Source organism: Pristis pectinata, chromosome 1 (assembly GCF_009764475.1).
Source record: "Pristis pectinata isolate sPriPec2 chromosome 1, sPriPec2.1.pri, whole genome shotgun sequence".
Taxonomy (NCBI): Eukaryota; Metazoa; Chordata; class Chondrichthyes; order Rhinopristiformes; family Pristidae; genus Pristis; species Pristis pectinata.
In genome coordinates, this window is record NC_067405.1 from 18,415,515 (window position 1) to 18,436,556 (window position 21,042).

At 38.4% G+C, this 21,042-nt stretch overlaps 1 protein-coding gene across 2 annotated transcripts in view; it reads right to left on the minus strand.

Annotated features, from left to right (window-relative positions):
* rif1 (replication timing regulatory factor 1) overlaps positions 1-21,042 on the minus strand; it is a 66,877-nt gene that overhangs the window by 23,688 nt on the left and 22,147 nt on the right. Inside the window, exons 11-27 of one of the 2 annotated variants that reach the window (XM_052011958.1) lie at positions 20,162-20,279; positions 19,895-20,065; positions 19,512-19,622; positions 18,737-18,799; positions 18,442-18,542; positions 16,673-16,735; positions 16,243-16,316; positions 13,500-13,680; positions 13,219-13,326; positions 12,262-12,411; positions 10,469-10,565; positions 9,551-9,830; positions 7,722-7,770; positions 6,342-6,544; positions 5,888-5,987; positions 2,945-3,070; positions 438-580 (exon numbers count right to left, since the gene is read on the minus strand). In XM_052011958.1, coding sequence (XP_051867918.1) covers positions 438-580; positions 2,945-3,070; positions 5,888-5,987; positions 6,342-6,544; positions 7,722-7,770; positions 9,551-9,830; positions 10,469-10,565; positions 12,262-12,411; positions 13,219-13,326; positions 13,500-13,680; positions 16,243-16,316; positions 16,673-16,735; positions 18,442-18,542; positions 18,737-18,799; positions 19,512-19,622; positions 19,895-20,065; positions 20,162-20,279 — 2,138 coding nt within the window. Of the gene's footprint in view, positions 1-437; positions 581-2,944; positions 3,071-5,887; positions 5,988-6,341; positions 6,545-7,721; positions 7,771-9,550; positions 9,831-10,468; positions 10,566-12,261; positions 12,412-13,218; positions 13,327-13,499; positions 13,681-16,242; positions 16,317-16,648; positions 16,736-18,441; positions 18,543-18,736; positions 18,800-19,511; positions 19,623-19,894; positions 20,066-20,161; positions 20,280-21,042 lie in introns of both variants that reach the window. The other variant, XM_052011951.1, reaches the window with a different exon arrangement.

Sequence of the window (21,042 nt, forward strand, 5' to 3'; positions counted from 1 at the left end):
GGTAAACCGAGCCAGTCCAAATGAAGGGTTTAGAGTCGAAACGTTGACTGTCCATTCCCCTCCATAGATGCTGCCTGACCCGCTGAGTTCCTCCAGAGTCGTTGTTGTGTGCTCCAGGATTTCCAGCATCTGCAGTCCCTTGTGTCTACAATGTTAAGACCCCTCCAGTGAGTTTCTAAACAAAATAATCAAATAAGTGATTTAAAAAAAAGAGAGGCTAGTGGGAATACAAATTTTCCTGTAGAACAGCATGGCTGCAACTACTGCTGTTATGGTAAATAAAACAAACCCCATATCCAAAAGGCCAAAGTATCAAGGACATAGACCTGGTACAATGATCTCCATTTCTTTTTCCATTCTAGCCCCAAGGAAAAGGCAGTACCATCCTATACAAACACACTTAGAAAATATTGACTGCATTTGTTTTTTTAACTCACCTTTTTGTCTGCAACATCTCTTTCTGATGCTCAGTCAGTATCCTCTGCTTTGGCTCAGGTGGTATAAACACAAAGTCTAATGATTGCTCCTCCTCCAGAAGTAATTCGCGTCGTGGGGTTTTGGGAGAGAAATCCAGTTTCAACTAGACAAAAGAAGAGGGATACTTTTTGTTTGGAGGGGACAAAAGTATTCGTATACCTAGTCCAAATGCAACGTAAAAAAAAAAATCAAGATTCATAAATAAAACCTCATTTCTAAATGGAAACGAGTTCAACACTTCACATCAAACTTAAGAGTCAGAGTTGTACAGCACAAACTGGCCCACAATGTCCATGCCAACATTTATGGCCATCTACACGAATCCTATTTGCCTGCATTAGGACTGTATCATTCTGTGCCTCACCAATTTAAATGTCTATCTAAATGTCTCTTAAACACATATCTGATTTTATGCCATTGCACCACCTCGTCTGGCAGCATGTTCCAGATATCAACCACTAAGATCCCCATTAAAACCCCCACCTTTCACCTTAAATTCCCTCTAGTTTTGGATATCCCTACCACAGGGGAAAAAAATCCTGACTCTCTACCTTATCTATGCCTCTTATAATTCTCTCTCCATCAGGTCACCCCTCAGGGTCCTTTGAATACACTGCTTGTTTTCTGTAGAGCAATCTCTTCCCAATACTGAAGTCTTCCAATCCAGGTAACATCCTGATGAATCTCCTCTTCGCTCTCCCCAGCACAACAACATCCTTCTTAAAACTCCAAGTGTGGTCTAACGAGCTTTTTGTAAAGTTGCAATTTAACACCCCATTTCTACAACCCAATTTATGAAGGCAAGTATGCCTTGTGCCTCCTTCACCAGCCCCCCCCCCCCCCCCCCCAATTTACCTGTGTTGTCACTTTCAGAGAACTATTGTCTTAAACTCCAAGATCCCTTTGTTCAGCCACATTCCCTAGTGCCTTACCATTTACTGTTTAAACTACCCATTGCCTTGCACATGCTGGGATTAAATTCCATCTGTCAATGCTCTCCCCAACCTTCCATCTGGTCTATATACAGTTGCAGCCTTAGACAGCCTTCCTCACTATCTACAACATCAACAAGGTTATCTGCAAAGCTACTATTGCATCCTACATTCACACCCAAATTGTTAATATACATCACAAACAAGGGTCCCAGCACTGATCCCTGCAGTACACCACTGGTCAGATTTCTAACCAGAAAAGCATCCTTCTGCCACCATCTTGTGTCTCCTATCACCAAGCCAATTTTGGATTCAATTTGGTAGCTCATCTTGGATCTCAAGTGCCTTAACCTTCTGGACCAGCCTACCATGCAGGACTTATTGTATGTTTTATTAAAGTCTATTGCCTTCATCAATGTTACTAGTTACCTCCTCAGAAAGTTCAATCAAATTAGAGAGACAGGATAGGATTAGAGAGACAAAGCCATGCTAAATATCCTCAATCAGCCCCCGCCTTTCAAAACGTACAGGAATCCTGTCCCCTAGAACTTTCTTCAATCATTTTCCTAACACTTGTGTGGCTCACAAGCCTATAAGTTCCCCGGTTTATCCCTGCTTAAACCCTTCTTAAACAAATATTAGCTAGCACCAGTCTTCTGGCAGCTCACTTATGGCTAATGAAGATGCAAAAATTTCCATCAGGGCTCCAGCTATCTTCTCCCTTCTCATTGCAACCTGGAATAGATCTCATCGAGCTCTCGGGACTTATTAACACTTATGCATCCCTTGACATCTAACATTTCCTCCTTTTTAAATACTGATCTGCTCCAAAATATCAACATTCATTGATTCATTATCATCAACATCCTACTCTTTGGTTATAATATTAACTGGTATTAACTCGGCTCTCCAAAATTTATCAAGTGTAGATAAAAGTGGTACAGAATTACAGCCTCTTTAGAGTAGTAGCAGCATAACACAGAACACAGCACAGGAACAGGCCTTTCAGCCCACAATATTGTGCTGAACTAATTAAGCCAATGATACCTTCTGTCTGCACATGGTCCATATCTCTCCATACTCTGCATATTCATATGCCTATCCAAGAGCTTTTTAAGTGCCTCTATTGTATCTACCTTCACCATCACCTCTGACAGCACATTCTAGGCACCCACCACTGTGTAAACAAAAACTTACCCTCTCTCACCTTAAATGCATACCCTCTAGTATTAGACATTTCAACCATGGGAAAAAGATACTGGCTATCTATGCCTCTCAATCTTAGAAATTTCTATCAGGTCCCCCCCTCAGCCTCCACCGCTCCAGAGAAAACAACCCTGGTTTGTCCAACCTCTCTTATAGCACATCCCTCTAATCCAGGCAGCATCCTGGTGAACCTCTTCTGCAGCCTCTCAAAAGCCTCCACATTCTTCCGATAATGGGGCGACCAGAATTGAATGCAATAATAATGGTATGACATTGAGATTATTATACACTAAGTCTCATTCAGCTGCAAAGAAATGTATTCAACTTACTTTTGCTGGAGTTTGAAGGGAGGTTTTCTCTTTTAATTCTTCAGCTCTAGCTAGCAGTGACTCTCTTTTCCCAATAGAATTTACTTCCACACCACTGACTTTAGCATCCAACTGGGAATTTTCTGACTGCAAAAAAAAATTTAAAAATGGTCAACGATGCAGCTGAACACACATAGAATTTTCTGCAGGATACTTAGTAGTCAAAGGCATTTATGCCAACAGAAAAATCAACAAAGTACCAAAAAGACATCAAGATTGTTCAAGCTTTGGGAATTGGTATTTTCCATAGTTTGACAACAACATAATTATGCAAATTTCTACACTTGCTTTTCCATCCAACCATTCCTTCCCCCAAGTGAAAGGGACTTGGTGATTTTCCATTATAACTAAAAATAAAAGTCTGTGTTGTTGTTCCTTTCTGTTAAATACAATGGCATGCATAAGTTTGGGCACCCCTGGTCAAAGTTTCTGTTACTGTGAATAGCTGAGTAAAAGATGACCTGATTTCCAAAAAGCATAAAGTTAAAGATGACACATTTCTTTAATATTTTAAGCAAGTTTATTTTTTTTATTTCCATGTCTTAGAGTTTCAAATATCAAAAAAGGAAAAGTGCCTGAAGCAAAAGTTTGGGCACCCTGCATGGTCAGTACTTAGTAACACCCCCTTTGGCAAGTATCACAGCTTATAAACGCTTTCTGTAGCCAGCTAAGAGTCTTTCAATTCTTGTTTGGGGGATTTTCACCCATTCTTCCTTGCAAAAGGCTTCTAGTTCTGAGAGACTCTTGGGCCATATTGCATGCACTGCTCTTGAGATCTATCCACGGATTTTCAATGATGTTTAGGTCGGGGGACTGTGAGGGTCATGGCAAAACATTCAGCTTGTGCCTCTTGAGGTAGTCCATTGTGGATTTTGAGGTGTGTTTAGGATTGTTATCCTGTTGTAGAAGCCATCCTCTTTTCATCTTCAGCTTTTTTTTAAATATATACAGACGGTGTGATGTTTGCTTCCAGAATTTGCTGGTATTTCATTGAATTCATTCTTCCCTCAGTGAAATGTTCCCCATGCCACTGGCTGCAACACAAGCTCAAAGCATGATCGATCCACCCCCCCGTGCTTAACAGTTGGAGAGGTGTTCTTTTCATGAAATTCTGCACCCTTTTTTCTCCAAACATACCTTTGCTCATTGCAGCCAAAAAGTTCTATTTTAACTTCATCAGTCCACAGGACTTGTTTCCAAAATGCATCAGGCTTGTTTAGATGTTCCTTTGCAAACTTCTGACGCTGAAATTTGTGGTGAGGACGCAGGAAAGGTTTTATTCTGATGTCTCTTCCATGAAGGTCATATTTGTGCAGGTGTTGCTGCACAGTAAAACAGTGCACCACCACTCCAGAGTCTGCTAAATCTTCCTGAAGGTCTTTTGCAGTCAAATGGGGGTTTTGATTTGCCTTTCTAACAATCCTACGAGCAGTTCTCTCAAAGTTTTCTTGGTCTTCCAGACCTCAACTTGACCTCCACTGTTCTTGTTAACTGCCATTTCTTAATTACATTAAGAACTGAGGAAACGGCTACCTGAAAACGCGTTGCTATCTTCTTATAGCCTTCTCCTGCTTTGTGGGCATCATTTATTTTAATTTTCAGAGTGCTGGACAGCTGCTTAGAGGAGCCCATGGCTGCTGATTGTTGGGACAAAGTTTGAGGAGTCAGGGTATTTAGAAAGCTTTGAAGTTTGCATCACCTGGCCTTTCCTAACAATGACTGTGAACAAGCCATAGCCCTTACAAGCTAATGAAGGTCTGAGACCTTGGTAAAAATTATCTGGGAGCTCAAATCTCTTGGGGTGCTCCTTTCCTTTTTTCACTCTAAAATTGTACAAAACAAAAATAATACACTAATCTTGCTTAAAATGTTGAAAAGAATGTGTTATCTTTAACTTTATGACTTTTGCAAATCAGGTCATCTTCTACTCACTTAACCATTCACAGTAACAGAAATTTTGACCAGGGGTGCCCAAACTTTTGCATGCCACTTCATATCTATAATTGGGAGAAATGCAAATTTTAGAGGGAGATTTGATAGCTAAAACCATTCAAAGCCAAAAAATAAAAATCAGAACAGACCGATTATTTTACCCAAAATAAAATAAAATCTACTTTGTTTCAAGTTACTCTGCAATAAAGGATTCCATTAGCAAAGTTAGCATTAAATGCAACAGTAGGCTACTTTTTTGAATAACTGCAGTCTGTTGTAAAGCTGCCACTAAAACATTAGTAGTTTTGATCTAAATCAGTCAGTCACATCCACCATGGTGATGGATAGCCATCAAACATAGCCAGACAACATTTAATCTGGCAGCAATCCTGTAATGAAGCTAATTATTCAGTGAGCTCACAGAAACAAGCACTGAAGTGATCTAATAAGACTCTGAAGGGAGAAGGTATGTAGAGGACACTTACACTGGTGTCAAAGAACATAGGGACAATCTCAGGGTAAGATGCCAGTCATTTAAAATGGAGGAGAAATTTCAAGAGTTGTGAATCTTTGATATATGTAACAGTACTTACAGCTTTAGAACTAGAAAATTTCATAGTCAAAATCAAAATGATTTCTGGACTACAGCAAAAACTAGCCAGAAAAGTCGGACAGAGCCAAAGACATATCGGCCATGACCTCATTGAATAATGAAACTGGTTCAAGGGGCCTTAAGGCCTATTGCAGCTCCCATTTCTTATATACAATGAAATGGAATTATCTGATAGAATCAGAGTAATCTTCAATGTCAGACTTTTTTCCCCACAGCCAAAGGAGAAATATTCTCATAACTATTGGTGAAATATGACAAGCAACTTTAAGGACATTGAATGTATGGAATTAGCATTTTTACTACAAATTCTTGGCTTGCGTATAATTTCTTGGTTTTGTGTCATGGCAGAAACAACTTACCAAATCTGAGAAAGGACCACTCGATTCTTCTGTCAACTCCAATGCCTCAAAACCAGGCAAGATTATGGGAGTTTTCTGCTTGACCCGACTTAATATTGGCCTAGAGTGAAGTGAATGTTTTAGTGAAACAAAAGCTTGCCATATACAATAGAGGAAAATCTATTGAACAAATACAGCAATTACTCTTTCAAAATCAATGCTATATCAAATGCTAAGCAGTGAAATGTGTTAAGACATACATTAGGAAGGAAAAGTATCAATGGTGTGCTCAAATTTAAAATGCTAAGTCACAGCTATTATGGAATAAATGGGCGAAATGAAAATGCTGCAGGAATAAGGTCAATGTCTTAAAATACAGTCAAAAACAAATACAAGTGAAGCCTTTCAAATAGTTCTCTCCACCCCACCACCTTCTCCCCCCCTCCCCACACACACACACTAAATACATGCTCACTTCATTTGCTGTGGATAGCTTAATGCTGTGGCTTTGGCAAAAGTAGCATTCCAAAATTGTGCAGTTTGGTTCCTGATCTGCCGGTTCTTGTGCAGGAAAGTGGTGTTGAGTAGTGATGATAGTTGTTCCAGCAAGTTGCTGTCATAGGCAGAAGTGTAACGGGACTGTAAACAAAGAAGAATTTCTGCATGCAACTTCTCCAGCTGCAGGAAGAGAAACAACATTACACCCATTGCATCAACCAAGCATTCAACATTACAAAATGATAAAAACCATATGTCGAAAAAATGGATCTTTTCTATTAAGTGTATCAATTCAAACCGATCTTTACAATGCCCCACCTCCATTATTCTGGCACACACAGAAAAGGAAGAGGGCAAAGGTGATAATTCCCACCCCCAAATATTCCAAATATGGTACCTTTAGTTTGATAGAAATTTTTAGCAAAAGATACAATTTTACAGAAACCAACTGCTGATCTGTGGATTGTCCAGTGTTTAGTGAATAGATGCAGAGCAAGATTAAAAGTATTACATTTAATTGTCAACAGAAATCAGCGAGTCACAATTTTCAAGTGATCAGTAGAATATAGCCCACACCAGAAATCAACAGCAATAATGTGTCAATAATTGTTCAGACAAAAATTGCTGGGAAGAATTAAAAGATCAGGCTAATGACTAAAGGAGCAAAACTAAAAACCTCAACAGTATTCAGAAGTGCAAGGTAGGTACAAGCATTTGAAGCAGGAAGCTATGAAAAACATTCTGAATGTGGGATGGATGTGGCAAAATTAAGGGTTAATAGATGAAAGTTAAAGAACAGGAACAAGATACAGTTGTCCAAGGGTGATACAACACTGGTTAAACAAAAATGGATAGAGGATGTACATTTCAAAGCGACATACATCAAGACCAAATATTCTAAAGCAGTCCATATGAGCAGTCAAAGAGGCTGAGTAGGTGAGATCAGAGGGCCGGATGCAGGATTTTTGAAGGGAGCCCAAGAGAATTGCTTTGGGGCTGCTAATGTCAAAGCCTGAGAAAATACTTGCTTGAACTTGGATGGCAAGGGGTTGGGGGGGGGGGGGGGTGGTGGGCGGCGGGGAGCAGTATAAAACAAATGGGGACTCAAGTGGTGATAGTAAATTAGACAGAACATCAGAAGTTGACAATACTTCAGAGTTAAGGGGTGTGGTTACAGGGGAAAGATAAATGAGCAGTTCCACAGCTCTCATTCATTACCTCCAAGTAAAGGCGAAACACCAGGTTATCACCATCCCAAAGTAAATAGTAAACTTGCTATTTTCAGTCAAAAACTCGCATATTATCCCATTGGATAAAGGGACAAGGAAAAGACATTAAAACGCTTAAAGCTTGTTACCTTGTTGCACAGTGGAGTGGTGTACACCTTTGAAGCTCCATTAACTGGACTAAAAAGAATATGAAAATAAAACAATGAGGAAAAACGCAGTAACACGAGCATCAACTATTACAGGCATTAGGTTATCAGACATCCTTAAATTATAATGAACCCAGCTACATAATTACGGTAAGGGGGCACAATACCAATAAAGCAGCCCTTGAATCTAGTCAACGGAGGAGACAGAAGCACAGTGCAAGCAGAATCTACTTGAAGGTTACTACTTGATCACTCCATGAAAACTCGTACTTCATTTGAAATAGCCAACTTCCATGTTCTAATAATCATTCTTCCAAGGCAACTAATATAATTTGGAAATAAGAACATTTGCTGTCCTTGCTTAAAATTTAATAAATAGGGCATATCCATACCTACAAGCAGTCAGGTAATAAATTTACCCTGCATCATTGCCAATTTGCTATGTACAACTTGCATTATGAACACGGGCCTTCAAATTACCAGGAAGTTCATTTCTTTAAAAGGTGTTTAAAATTACAAGAGAAGCATATGGAAGAGGTCATGGATGAAAGAAAAAAAATTTTTTCATGTCCATTCACATCACACAGCACCTTGACAATTTGGTTCTATAACCTACAATATGATAACTTCCAAAATTTACCCATTTCTTTAGTAAATCTCTGAATACTAAAATCTTCAAGGTAACTGTAGCTTGCTAGTCTATTAATAACAATATCATAATGACCAAACTGACTTAATCCATTTTGTTACTTTCTCAATAGTAACATATCCCTTAATTGCTCCCCACGGTCCCCTGCATGTAAATTTTTAAAGCCTATGGGCACAAGTCCACATTTCTTTTCTGCCTCCCCTGCCCAAAAACAGCCTCCACAAATGGTCAACTCAACAGCACCACCTCCAAAACTCCTGACTACTTTTTTGTTGTTTGAATTTAGTAATTTTACTCCTAAAAGCCTCCAAAACTTGCATTGTGCCCCTCCTCTAAATGAAAATGTAGAAGGGTTCATAGATGACTAGATCTAGTTCATTTAGATGACTAAAAAAGAATTCAGGAAATCGTGGAGATCCTCCAGCAAGAGGTGCCCTGATAAGCCACAGATAAACCTGCAGTTGGGACATTCCTGAGCAAGGGCTGTACCTTAGCCTTCTGCTTGGAAAGAAAGCACTGACTGCAGGATACCTGCACTGGTCAACTTCTGCAGACTTCCCATCTTATGATCATTGAACCAGCGGTCAGTTAACCTGGTGGAAGTACAGCAGGCCCATTAAAAATTAAGTCTGAAAATGATTCACTTCAAAAATGTTCACAAAATTTTATAAAATTAAAATAAGAAAATTTGAATGATTGTGGAAGTCCAACACATTCAAACATTCAGTAACTGATGGCTGTTGGGTATGTGTTCAGGGCTTCCCCCAACTGTAATCCCAGCTGGCCACTTACAATGGGAGATCTCACGCTGCACTAGGCTGTATCAACGAGACGGAAGTCTGTCTCACAGCAAAAGGCCATATCTGGGACCAGCAGATCTGTACCATTAACCACTTTGGCAGCTAATAAATACATTGGACAACACCAACAATGAACAAAACAATAGTTTCCTACCGAAAAGAAACTTCTGGATACACAAAACCTTTCAATTAAATTGAATAAGAGTAACTAACCCACTATAACATATAATATTGAACAGATATTACCCACAGCTACACAGAAACAGACTAATGCAAAAACTATGGTTTGCCACTCAGTTCCGATTACCCAAGTGCAGTGCCATAGACAATCATACTTAACAGATAAAAATCATTATACATACTTTGATGTTCTTTCATAGAAGATGGATATGGAATCAGCTAAGTTGGTGAACACTGCTTGAATTGCTGATGCCATAGACAAGTGAGTGAAGATGCTGGAGAGAATACCAACAATTCCACTTCCAATGGAAACCATTCCAGAGGCTGACATTTCAAATTGAGATTCCTTGGAACTTAACTCATGAAAAGCATCTGTGATTTTCACTAGAAGTTTAAGCAACGAAGTAAGATTTCCTAGAGGCTCCTGTTTCTTCTTTAACCAGTGTGTAGGGGTGTGTGGTGCTAGAGAAGGGGGAAAAAAAATGAAGAGGTTCTATTATTCATGACAATCCTTTACTGGCTGAAACAGCCTTAGATTTATCAACTAATGAGGATTTTTCTTTTAATTATAAAAAGCAATAATGGTCTATCAAAACCCATTGGACAAACCATAGGCAAAAACTTCTGATCCTATACTAGTTAAGATCTGGGCTGAGACCAAATAAACAATACATGTTTAATCAATATTTCAAATCCAATCAGGGTCAAAAGGACAGTATGTTATTACAGTGCAGCAACAAATTGTACATTTCTGAAATCATGCTTCTAGCCTTTGATTAGAGTAAGATTATTATCCTGGGGAATGCAAATTATGGATAATTCACTTGATAAATCATAAAGGTTTAAATCTGGTTAGTGAAATGAAAACACATTTCTCTGTAACCATTTAATTGTTAAAAAGACCTCAACTGTAATGACAGAATTTGCTGTCTGTTGTTCCATTTCAGGTTACATTTAAAACAGGAAGTAAATACTTTGCCTCTGGTGTCAAGTTGAATCAGTGCAAAAAACTGACTTATCAAATAAAATTCAACCCATAAATCTGCTCCAGTGCCAAAGGTGCAATAGACATTGCAGTGAGGTGTTGCATTAATACTTACAGTTAGCTTTTTGTTGAAACTTTGAGAACTGAGAAAAGTCAACACATTCAACCATCACATTCAAGATATGAACAATTGCCTCCAACGTAGATAAGCTCTGAAGAGAAAGAGAACTTAATAAATAAAGCTATTCTTTTACTTGGCTAGAATATTGCAGGATTTAGAGGAAGGACATCAATTCACCCATCAGTCCTGTAAAACTATTTTCCTACAATATTCCAATGATTCCACAGTTGTAACCTCTACTATTTAACAGAGCACATTTAAACTCCCAATTTTATTTCTTAATTGCATCCACATTTTTGATTAGTTTGAAGGGATTTTAATTTTCTGGCACTTCTCACATCTTGACAACACAATGCACTAACGTTGCCGTCTCAACTTCCCTTGATACGCACTGTTTATAGTGTACTGTTTGAAGCACTTGCTGTTCTGGTGATGGAACAGACAAGACAGAATCTATGAAATACCTACTAATATTTGAAAGAATGTGTAATAGTAAATCATTGACTGTGGCAATCCTGGGAGTCTGTATCAACCGGCTAAACACTGGTGAATAAACATCCTTGTGGCCACATTCAATTCAAGAAAAATTTCCACTTGGTCATTTCAATGAATGGCAAGCCACCTGTACTTTTCTGAAGTGGCAACTTGCTCCCTTAACCCTGAAAGTGGACCTTATTGTTGTAGAAACACCCAGAAATGCCTTTACAGCTGATAATACAGGTCTCATGATTAACAGCTGTTAAAGATTTGGGTATTTCAGACAATTATAAATATTGGAAAAATATTTAAGCCACTTAAATCCTTAAAAGTAAATTCAATTTAGTGTTTTAAGTTATCAAAATTTTGCTTTTCCTAAAATAATTTACCGAAAAACTGCCCCAGAGCTCTCCTGGAGCCAGGTCAGTAGGCAGATGGCATTCCAAAGCCAGGATCCACAAGGAATCCAACATCCAGGCAGAAAAAAAATCAGAACGAGAAAGGTGAGCGACTCTCAGGAAGTTTGGAACTTTCATATTTGGGCGAGTGGCCCTCAGAGTCTGCTTCTCCTTAGAAAAGAATTGTGCAATACTAAGCTGAAACTTCTGAGCTCAGTCTCTTATAGTCTAGTGGGCAGGGACTCCCCAGGTTACAGATGACTTGACTGATGGAAATACGACTTCATGCAAATTCTCCCATACATTTTTAAAGCACTCATCAAGATAGCAATAGTAATGATAATGTTTTGCGGTATTCATTAATGACTGGATAAAGTATATATTCCATTAGTTAAATTATGGGTAGTATTAGGGTGAATATTCAATGAAAGGAATTATAGCAAGTGTATATGGGCAATAAGATATGCGTAGCTGTAGAGAATGGACATTTCTGACTTACAGATAAAAATCAGCTTATGGACAGTTCTCAGGAACAGAACCCTTGCTCAACCTGGGGACCACCTGTACTTACAATTTACTAATGGTAAATCAGATGCCATGGCCCAACTTGAAAACCACCAAAACAAAACAAAAAGAGAAATAGTTTTTGGTGGAGCATCGAGGATGGCCTACATACAAGAGAGTAACTATAGAACAAAACACAAATTAGTGGTTATAGTTTGAAAATGGTTTACTTTTCCAGTATCAGAATGAAATAAGTTTGCCAATCTCAATACAAATGGTATTATTAAACGACACATTAAAAATCTATGGCACTTAAACTTAACCATATGTACCCACTGCTAATTGGTGTCACCCAATAAATGCCTTGCTGTATTCAAACAGGTACTTACAGATAAAGAAGGTACTTACAGATAAAGAGCCATCATCCAGTGTTGCTAAGATTTTGACACTCAGCTCCTCACAGCATACATTGGCTTCTGCTGTTGCCACCAGAGCTGCACAACGTGCAAATGTTTTATACAACTCAGCCCATGTTCTCAGCACTGACTTCACTGTAGACTGGAAGGAGGATGCAGTAGTGAAGAGAAAAGATTCAGTTTTCATATTAAGACTACAGGAAAGGCATATGCATTCAATATAGATTATTTCTCATATGCAACCTTTAATCATTATGAAAATATCTATGCTCTAAACAAAAGCTGTACAATTAAGCAGTCTGACCACAGCTAGAACCATTTTCAATGAACAAAATATTGCCACTTCCATCCATTTACCATCATCCCCCAACCGAAACTATTTTGCAGGATAAGTCTAGTTTTAGTCTGAGTCTAGGCTCACTAACTCAACTACCCAAAATTTCTGCCTAAGCTCCCTTCAGTATCAATAGACAGAAATACTACTGAGAAAAATCTACAACCATCCATGGTGCAAATTAAAAAGCTTAAAGAACATTTAAACCTGTGTACAGCATCTCTAATGTCCTATTTCAGACCATTTCTAAATTAATAATGCAACAGCACTGCATCTGTGCTTTTGTCACCACTATCCTTTTAGGTTTTTTTTAAGAAAAACAAAGTGCAGTAAACAAGATTTCTCAAATTCTTCATTAGATGTATTGGGGTTGATCATATTTGTTCCTAGGTATCAATTCTCACCCTGTCAAGCCTCATTTTAAAGAGCTCTATCAGGTAACTCCACATCCTCCTCTTCTAGAAGAAAGTGTTCAAATTTTTCTACAATAAAGGAATGATCTTTCACTTCACACTTTTGTTTGCACGTGCCCCAATGCTTCCATTGCTCATATAACTGGAGACCAGAACCATTATACTAGACAACAGTTTTTTCCACACCCAACATCAACGTTACCTGTGGAAGATTCTGTTTGGTAAACAAGTGGTTGATTGGTAGCATCAATGCAATGTACATAGCACGGAAATTATGCTCTAACGCATCTCCTTGATTTACCTCATTTGTCTAAAGAAACAAAGAATAATGCAAATCACAAAAATGAAATAAAGCAATCACTGCTTTACTTAAAAAAATAAAGTGCAGTGTTTGTTTAAAACTATCTAGGGATGACACCTTTAACTCTTGACCGTTATTTACAAGGGATAAAATGGGAAAAGACAGCATTCCTTCATACGTACCTGAGTAACCCGTTCAGTCAGTGGATTAACAACAATGCTCCACATTCGCCAAAGATGTTCTTTGTCTGCTGCCAGTGCTGCAGACTGGTTAACAACATTTAAAACAGACTCACTGAATGCCAACGAGCAAGTGGGCCCAGACAACCCACAGCCAACAAGAGTCTCAAGAATAGTGAAAAATCTAAATTATAGATTAAAAATAAAAATCAGAATTACACATCTGCTGAAAAATGTTCCCTAACAATTACCATGGCTATAGTTATAACTATTCAGCAACTAATTTACTGAACAAGTTATGGTGCTACTGCAACCTTCAAGCATCTTAAATATATAATTTAGCACTAACTGCCCAAGAGACTACTACAACAACAAAATCAACTTCAGAATTTACATGCATATTAAGTGAATTCAATTTCAAACATCTATTGCATTTAAAATTTCATTCCTATGCATGGAAGAATCTGATAGAGAGATTCAATTGCTTTTTTCTCTCCACACAAACTCCACCTTGGGCAGAAGGGAGAAAAGTTAAGAGAGCAAGCGTTATAGGGGATTCTACAATTAGAGGAGCAGATAGCCATGCAGTCCTCCCTGCAGAGTCTAGATGATTGCATCTCAGAGTTGGGACCAACGTCATTGCAGGAAGGTTTGCTACTGCTATGGAGAGTTGTACAAAAACAATTTGGCAGGGGACTTAGCGCAGGAAAGGTCACCCTGTAAAGGGGATAAAGAGGTGCAGATAGAGTTGTAAGAAATAAATAACAACAACAAGTTCTTAGAATCAGACCAAGAGTGTAATGGAGAGATAAGATGAGTTTATGTTTGCCCACTCTAAACTCAAAGTGCATTTAATAAAGGTTGGGAAATTACAGGTGTAGTTAACTGAAAGGTATTCAGGAAAGAAAAAAAAAAGGGGGAGAGTTGAAGTACTGATTATTGTGAATATTCCAGTGCAGGAGAGAAAGGAAGTCCTGGAATGAAGAAGAGCAAACTGTTTAGAAGAAACAGTTGCAAGAATAGTAATGAAAGGCCATTTTTCAGAACTGTCAACAACATGCAGTGGAGATCCCAAAATTCAGTACCAAGATCACTTTTCATCTTTGTAATGATCAAGTCTTAGGTGTACAGGGCACAATTTCCAAATTTACAGATGGCAGGAGCGAAATGAGATACAGACAGGCTGCAGGTGAAGTTAATGCTGAGAAATGAAATGTTACATCTTGGTAGAAAGAGCTGAAATTGTGTGTTGAAGGGGTGCCCAGGAGAGCTTTTTGATCCAGTATGAAGTATACCAATGACAGAAGGAATATTACTGGACTATCTTAGGAAGTGTAGCTGGTCAAGTGGAGGGAGCGTGAGTGGGGAGGGGGATCATTCTAGAGATAGTATCCATAACTCTATATTTTAAAGTGGTTATGGAAAAGGATAGCAACAAAAAAAAAGCAAGCTGCTGGGGAAACTCAGCAGGTCAGGCAGCATCTGGAGGCAAAAGGGATAAATCAATGTTCCGGGTTGAGTGTAAAGGGGCACAGATCCTTGGAGTTGGCAGCGCAGATAGATAATGTGGTTTGGAAAGGCCTCAGCTGGAGGACTGCATGCAATTTGGCCACAAAAGGTATAGGAAGGATGTGATAGTGCTGGAGGGGATGCAAAGGAAATTCACCAGGATACTGCCTGGGATGGAGCAGTTCAGTTATAAGTAGGGACTGGAGGCTAGGTCTGTTCTCTCTGGAGCAGAGAAGGTTAAGACAGGACAGTATTGATGTGTATAAAATTACGAGCCATATAGATAAGGTGGACTGCAGGAACCTTTCTCCCATAGTTGGGTCACTGAAATCATAGAAGTGGTAATCATGTACTAGATGAGCACTTGAATCACTGAGGCATACAGGGCTATGGACCAAGTGCTGGGCAATGGGATTAATACAGAAGGGTGCTCAGTGGTTGGCAGGAATGAATTGGGACCAATGACCTGCTTCCATGCTATACAATTCTACGATAATGAGAAGCAACATAAACCAAGAGGAAGAATGAAGCTCTGTAAAACACTGGTTTGACAACTGGAATAGTGTATCCACTTCAAGACACTACAGATTAAGATGAAAATGCATTTGATTCTAGGGGTCTGGGACTTTAGTTATGTAGACAGATTGAAGCAGCTGGGGCTTTTCTCCTTAAAACAGAGGAAGACAGAGGTTTTAAAAATCAGCAGAGGCATAGATAGATAGGAACAGTTTATTTTGACAGAACAGTCAAGAACTATGGAAATGAAGGCGATTGGAAAAAGCAGCCAAACTAACAAGGAATTTAAAAGTAAAAAAAGTGGTCAGGGTTTGGAATGCAAATTCAATTGTAGCTTTCAAAAACAGAGCAGTACACACATGAATGGAAAAAATTCAGAGCTATTTGGCGAGGGAAATTCGATGGATTGTTCTTGCCTACAGACAGTAAAGACAATGTGCCAAAAGTGTCTAGTAACCACTGCGATTCTGAACTCATCAATTAGAGAGCCTGAGTGTCAGTCCTGCTCTTCCTCTATGGGCCTACAATTTTCTTGTCTTTTTTAAATTTACTTCCCACATCCCTTCTATAATTCTAGATTGATAACTCACTTCATTTGTCTGGGAAATGTTGTCAATATTAAAAGCAGCGCATCTCAAATGCATTTAATAAGGTCATCCATGTAATAGCAACCGTAATATAAACCTTTAACATTTATAATACCACAGCACTTGAAATGTACCTTTCTTCAACCACACAGCATTCCACTAAACTGTTGTGAAAGAGCAAAATGATCAGGAAGAGTGCTGGAGTGCCCTGAAAATATAATAAAGTACTGATTAAATAAAATGATCAATCAAGAACAATTTGAAATTTAAAAAAAGGAGCTGCGGTGTTGGGCTACCAACATACTTGTGTCACATGCCAAAAGATACACAATTCAAAATGAACAAAATGAAGACAAATTTGCTAATTCTTTCACACCATTACAAAAGGACCCACTCATATTTTTTAGACTTCCTTCTACAATAAGCAACTCCACAACATCTTCATGCATACTTGTGTCAAAAATAAAAATCATATTTCAGTCATTCCAGGCCCTTCTTTTCCTACTCCACATCACAATAGAACACAAAGTACATTCATACATTCAGAATGTCCATGTTGGCAACCTGGTATGCTGGTGATCCCAAGACTTTTTGAGGGAGCCCTTTGACAGTTGCTTCTATCAGACCCTAGAAATAAAACCAAAACAAGTCAGTAACACTCATGCTCATAAACTGCTTTCTTTCCCACTACCCAACTTGTTTCTTCAGTCCACTACATTGCATTTAATCAAGCGAAATACAACTCATGAGAGAAAAAAATACTTCCAAAGTTTTCTGGACAAAATTATATTAGTGGAGCAGACAAGTTATCAATTTCCTAGGTGGCTCAGCTGACAGAGGCAGTGAATAAACTGACAAAGCTCCACATTTAAATTTCCAATTTAGACTGGATTTAGGCCTATTAAAGAGTTCAACGTTTGCTTTCAGCACCTCCAATACACAAGTGAACATTTGATATTACCCTTTATCTTGCTGTCAACATGCACTAGGCTCAAGCATGAAGCCCTTGGTCATGGTACTGGCTGGGGGGGGGGGGGGGAAACAAATGCCAATGGATCCACAGAAAAGGTAAAATAAAAGGGCAAGAAAAATTATACAAATCCTCAGCCATCTTTGAGCAGCTGTAATGACAGTAAGGCTAAGGAGAAGGGTTGAATCCCTGACAACTTTGGGATTCCCACACAAGGCTAGAACTAGAACATCAAAAGTTGGCAGTGTCATGATATAGCGATAGTGTGCAACAATAGCTTTGGCTATATTACTATTGGAAAATACAGAATCATTGTTCCAAAACAGAAGTACATATAGAACAGCACAGCACAATACAGGCCCTTCAGCCCACCAAATAGGACTCAGAAGTGGAGGCAAAAAGTGGAATACATTTTATCCAGTTTTAATAGGGATTGAAGTGGTGATTGAATGGTTCTAACATATTTAAATTATTATGCATGCATTTCATTATTAGAGGCAATATATTTTTCTTCATTCATTATATTCTTCATGTCAAATAGAACCTCAGGTAATTGGTACACCACCAGTTTAACCAAAAGGTGATGGGGGAATTCTTAGAATCAATAAATCAGGGACAGAGTTCAGTTACTTGAATGTGTAGATTGATTTTGGGAATGTTTGTAGTGATTTGTTAAAAGCAAACAGTGCTTAACTGACTAGACAGTTTAATGAGGTAATCGCAGTGTCAGTGAGGGAAATGTGGTTGATGTGGTGTATAATGATTTTCAAAAGGAGTTCCTTAAAGTGAGACAAATAGATTGGTTATCGAGGGTGAAGCTCATGGAATAAGTGTTACAGATAGCAGATAAAAACAATAGCTTCTCATTTACAGAAGAGTCATGAACCAGGAGGATATAGAATGAAAATGAATGCAGAGTCAAAAGTGACTGGAGGAAAAAAAATCATTATGGGGCACATGATTAAGATCTGCAAAGCACCACTGGGGAAGCAGCAGAGACAGATCTAATTCTGGTTTTCCAAAAGGAACTGGTTAAGTGCTTGAAAGGGAAAAAACTGCAGGGCTGTAGGAAAAAGTGTGAGAGAGTGGTACCAGTTAGATTGCTCTTTCATAGAGCCAACATGGATCTGATGGGCCAAATGGCCTACTTCTGAGCTATAATCTTTGTGATTCTGTGGATAAAGCAATGATGAAAAGTTAGTGTGTACCACCAATATCCAGTTTCATTTCTTTTGGTCTTACATAGACTAGGTACCTTAAGAAAGTTTTAAAAATGCTGTATGGATAATCCTTCACTGCTGAAGGAATATTATATAAAGTATAACATGTTATACATTTCCCAAAAAAAGTTTATTATACTTACCAAGGCTTTGTGTGCTGTGACAGCATCTGAATTGACTATCTGCTGCAATGCTTGTAGTAGCAGCGTCAATATCTCCGATACTTGTCGTTCCTTCTTTGAGCCTTAAGTTAAAGTACAACTTAAAATTAGAAATACAGGCTTTCAGATTCCTTTGCATAAATCAAAGTTTCTAAGATTGTTCTGTTTAATTACCTACCAGCACACTTAAGGAATTAGACATTTGAGAATGTACCAAATGTAGCCAGGAGGAAATACAAATTTAAATGGTGCTTATCCTTAGTAAAACTCAACCAACCTGTCTCAATACCATTTTTCACATAACTGATCAGATGCTTCCAGATAAGGTTAAGCATGGTATCTATAGAAAACAAAAGTGAAAAGTTGACAAACCTTAGCAAACACATACTATACCCAAAAAAACTACCATATCTATTTGTGGTGCCACCTTTGGGGATCTATGGACAAGTACACAAAGGTCCTTCTGTTCCTTAATACTCCCTAGGGCCCTACCATTCATGATATATGTCCTTCTCTTATTAGACCTCCCAAAATGCATTACCACACACTTATCAGGATTAAGTTCCATTTGCCATTGCTCCACCCAACTTGCCAGCTGATCAATATCGTTCTGTAGCCCAAGGCTATCCTTCCCAACACAAGCTGTACTGAAGTCAATCTAGACTACACTGCTCTCTATAAATTTTGTTACGTCTTCAAGAAAGTCAAATTAGTCAGACAGTACCTCCCAACAAAGCTTTGCTGACTATCCCTGATGAATCCTTGCTTTTCCAAGTGTAGATTCTCATCCCTTTGAATTTTCCAATAACTTTCTGATCACTAACATTAGGCTTACTGGCCTGTAATTACCTGGCTTATCCCTACTGCCTTTCTTAAATGAAAAAGGTACCAATATTCAATATTTACCTCAAACACCCTGTCACTTAATCACATACTTGTTGGTAGCAACAGTTTTGTGACATAGATCAAAAAGGTACACCAGCTTGTTTTCATTTGCTGGATACAATTAAGATGTAATAAACTACATCAATTGATGCTGTGAAACAATTTACCTTCACCCAATTTGCCAACAGAAATGAATGCATCTTTAACTGCATTGATCAGTGTGCCAGCATGCTTGCAAAAGAACGATGGGCTGTTAATTAGCAGATGCTGTAGAGGATCTGTAAGGAACAGAGGTACATGTTAATGACAGAACATGTAAATAGTAAAAAAAAAACATGTCATGGGGTAAAGATAATGTAACAGGTACATTGGAATGTACAAATCTAAACTTCTGCAAATTAATCTTTCAAATACTTAGATCCACCCAATTTAAACTGGCATCAATGATTTCCCGACAAAATTAAAATTTTGAACAGCCAATTCAACAAGGTTTTGTCAAGCTAAATTATACCTCAGCTGTGACCCAATATACACCAAGCAGGATACATACCTAGGCTGAGTTGAAGATTGTTCTGTTTAACTAGGTCAGAGACTGCAGGACCCACAAGGAAGTGAAGTAATATTTCAATCCCCACAAGTTGCATGGCTTGCATTACTGGCATTGTAGAAAGGCTGGAATTCAATTGCATTCTTGATATTGTAGGACATGGCGAAGGAAAGGCTGAAGGGAATTCATGTACATGACCATCAGCAAGGTACAGTAAGACAATAAAAAGGCAAAACATGTACTGCAGAAGGACAGTTCACAAATCCTAACCTGGTTTCTGTGCAGAAGCTGGAGTTGTAGGTGCACAGATAGAACTTCTACAAGATGTTCCTGTTGAATGTGTAGTTCCATCAACACCAAAAGCATTTTGTAGCAATGGGACACACACCTGCCATAATACAACAAATTCCTTTTATTCATTAAATATACATACTGGTAAAATATAGTTGATAATACTAGATACTGACAATTATCTGCTGCATTACTCCAGAGGTGCAAACTACTTGGGCCATGATATTCCTTTGCATTATTCATATCCCACAACAATCCTGAACTGATGTGAATTCTACTTCAGGAGACAATCCATTGCCAGAAACTTTGTTATCTTTCCCATACCCCATGCACCCCCCACTCCCATTTTCTTCAGAAAGGTCAAAATTAAACTTTGACTTCGAAAAATGAATTGGACAATTTAATAATTTCTACCAAACTGAAACCAATCCAAATATGAGATCCAAATCAATTGAGATGCAATGGGATCAATTATTCAATTTCAGTAACAAATTACGAATTGAACCACTTGGTGTTGGTTGTGGTGATGGTGAAGCATAGTTGAGCAGTACAGCACAAATTTCATCACCCAGAGATTGATAACCACATCGGCATGACCAGCCAATTGCAAAGTTATAATACAGCCTTATTTTGCACAACTGTTCCAGAACCACCTTGTCATGAAGCAATGTTGAATATGCTTTCATTTAGTCAAACCCATTTTCAAGCAAACATCTCCCCATACAAGACCAATTAGCTATTTGAACGAGTCCTGGGTAATGTTAACCTGCAAGCTTTCACAGATAAACTAACGTTTAAAACTGAGTACAAGGAAACAAATCAAGCAGCCAAACATTCCAGAAAAGACAATGTGCAATTTA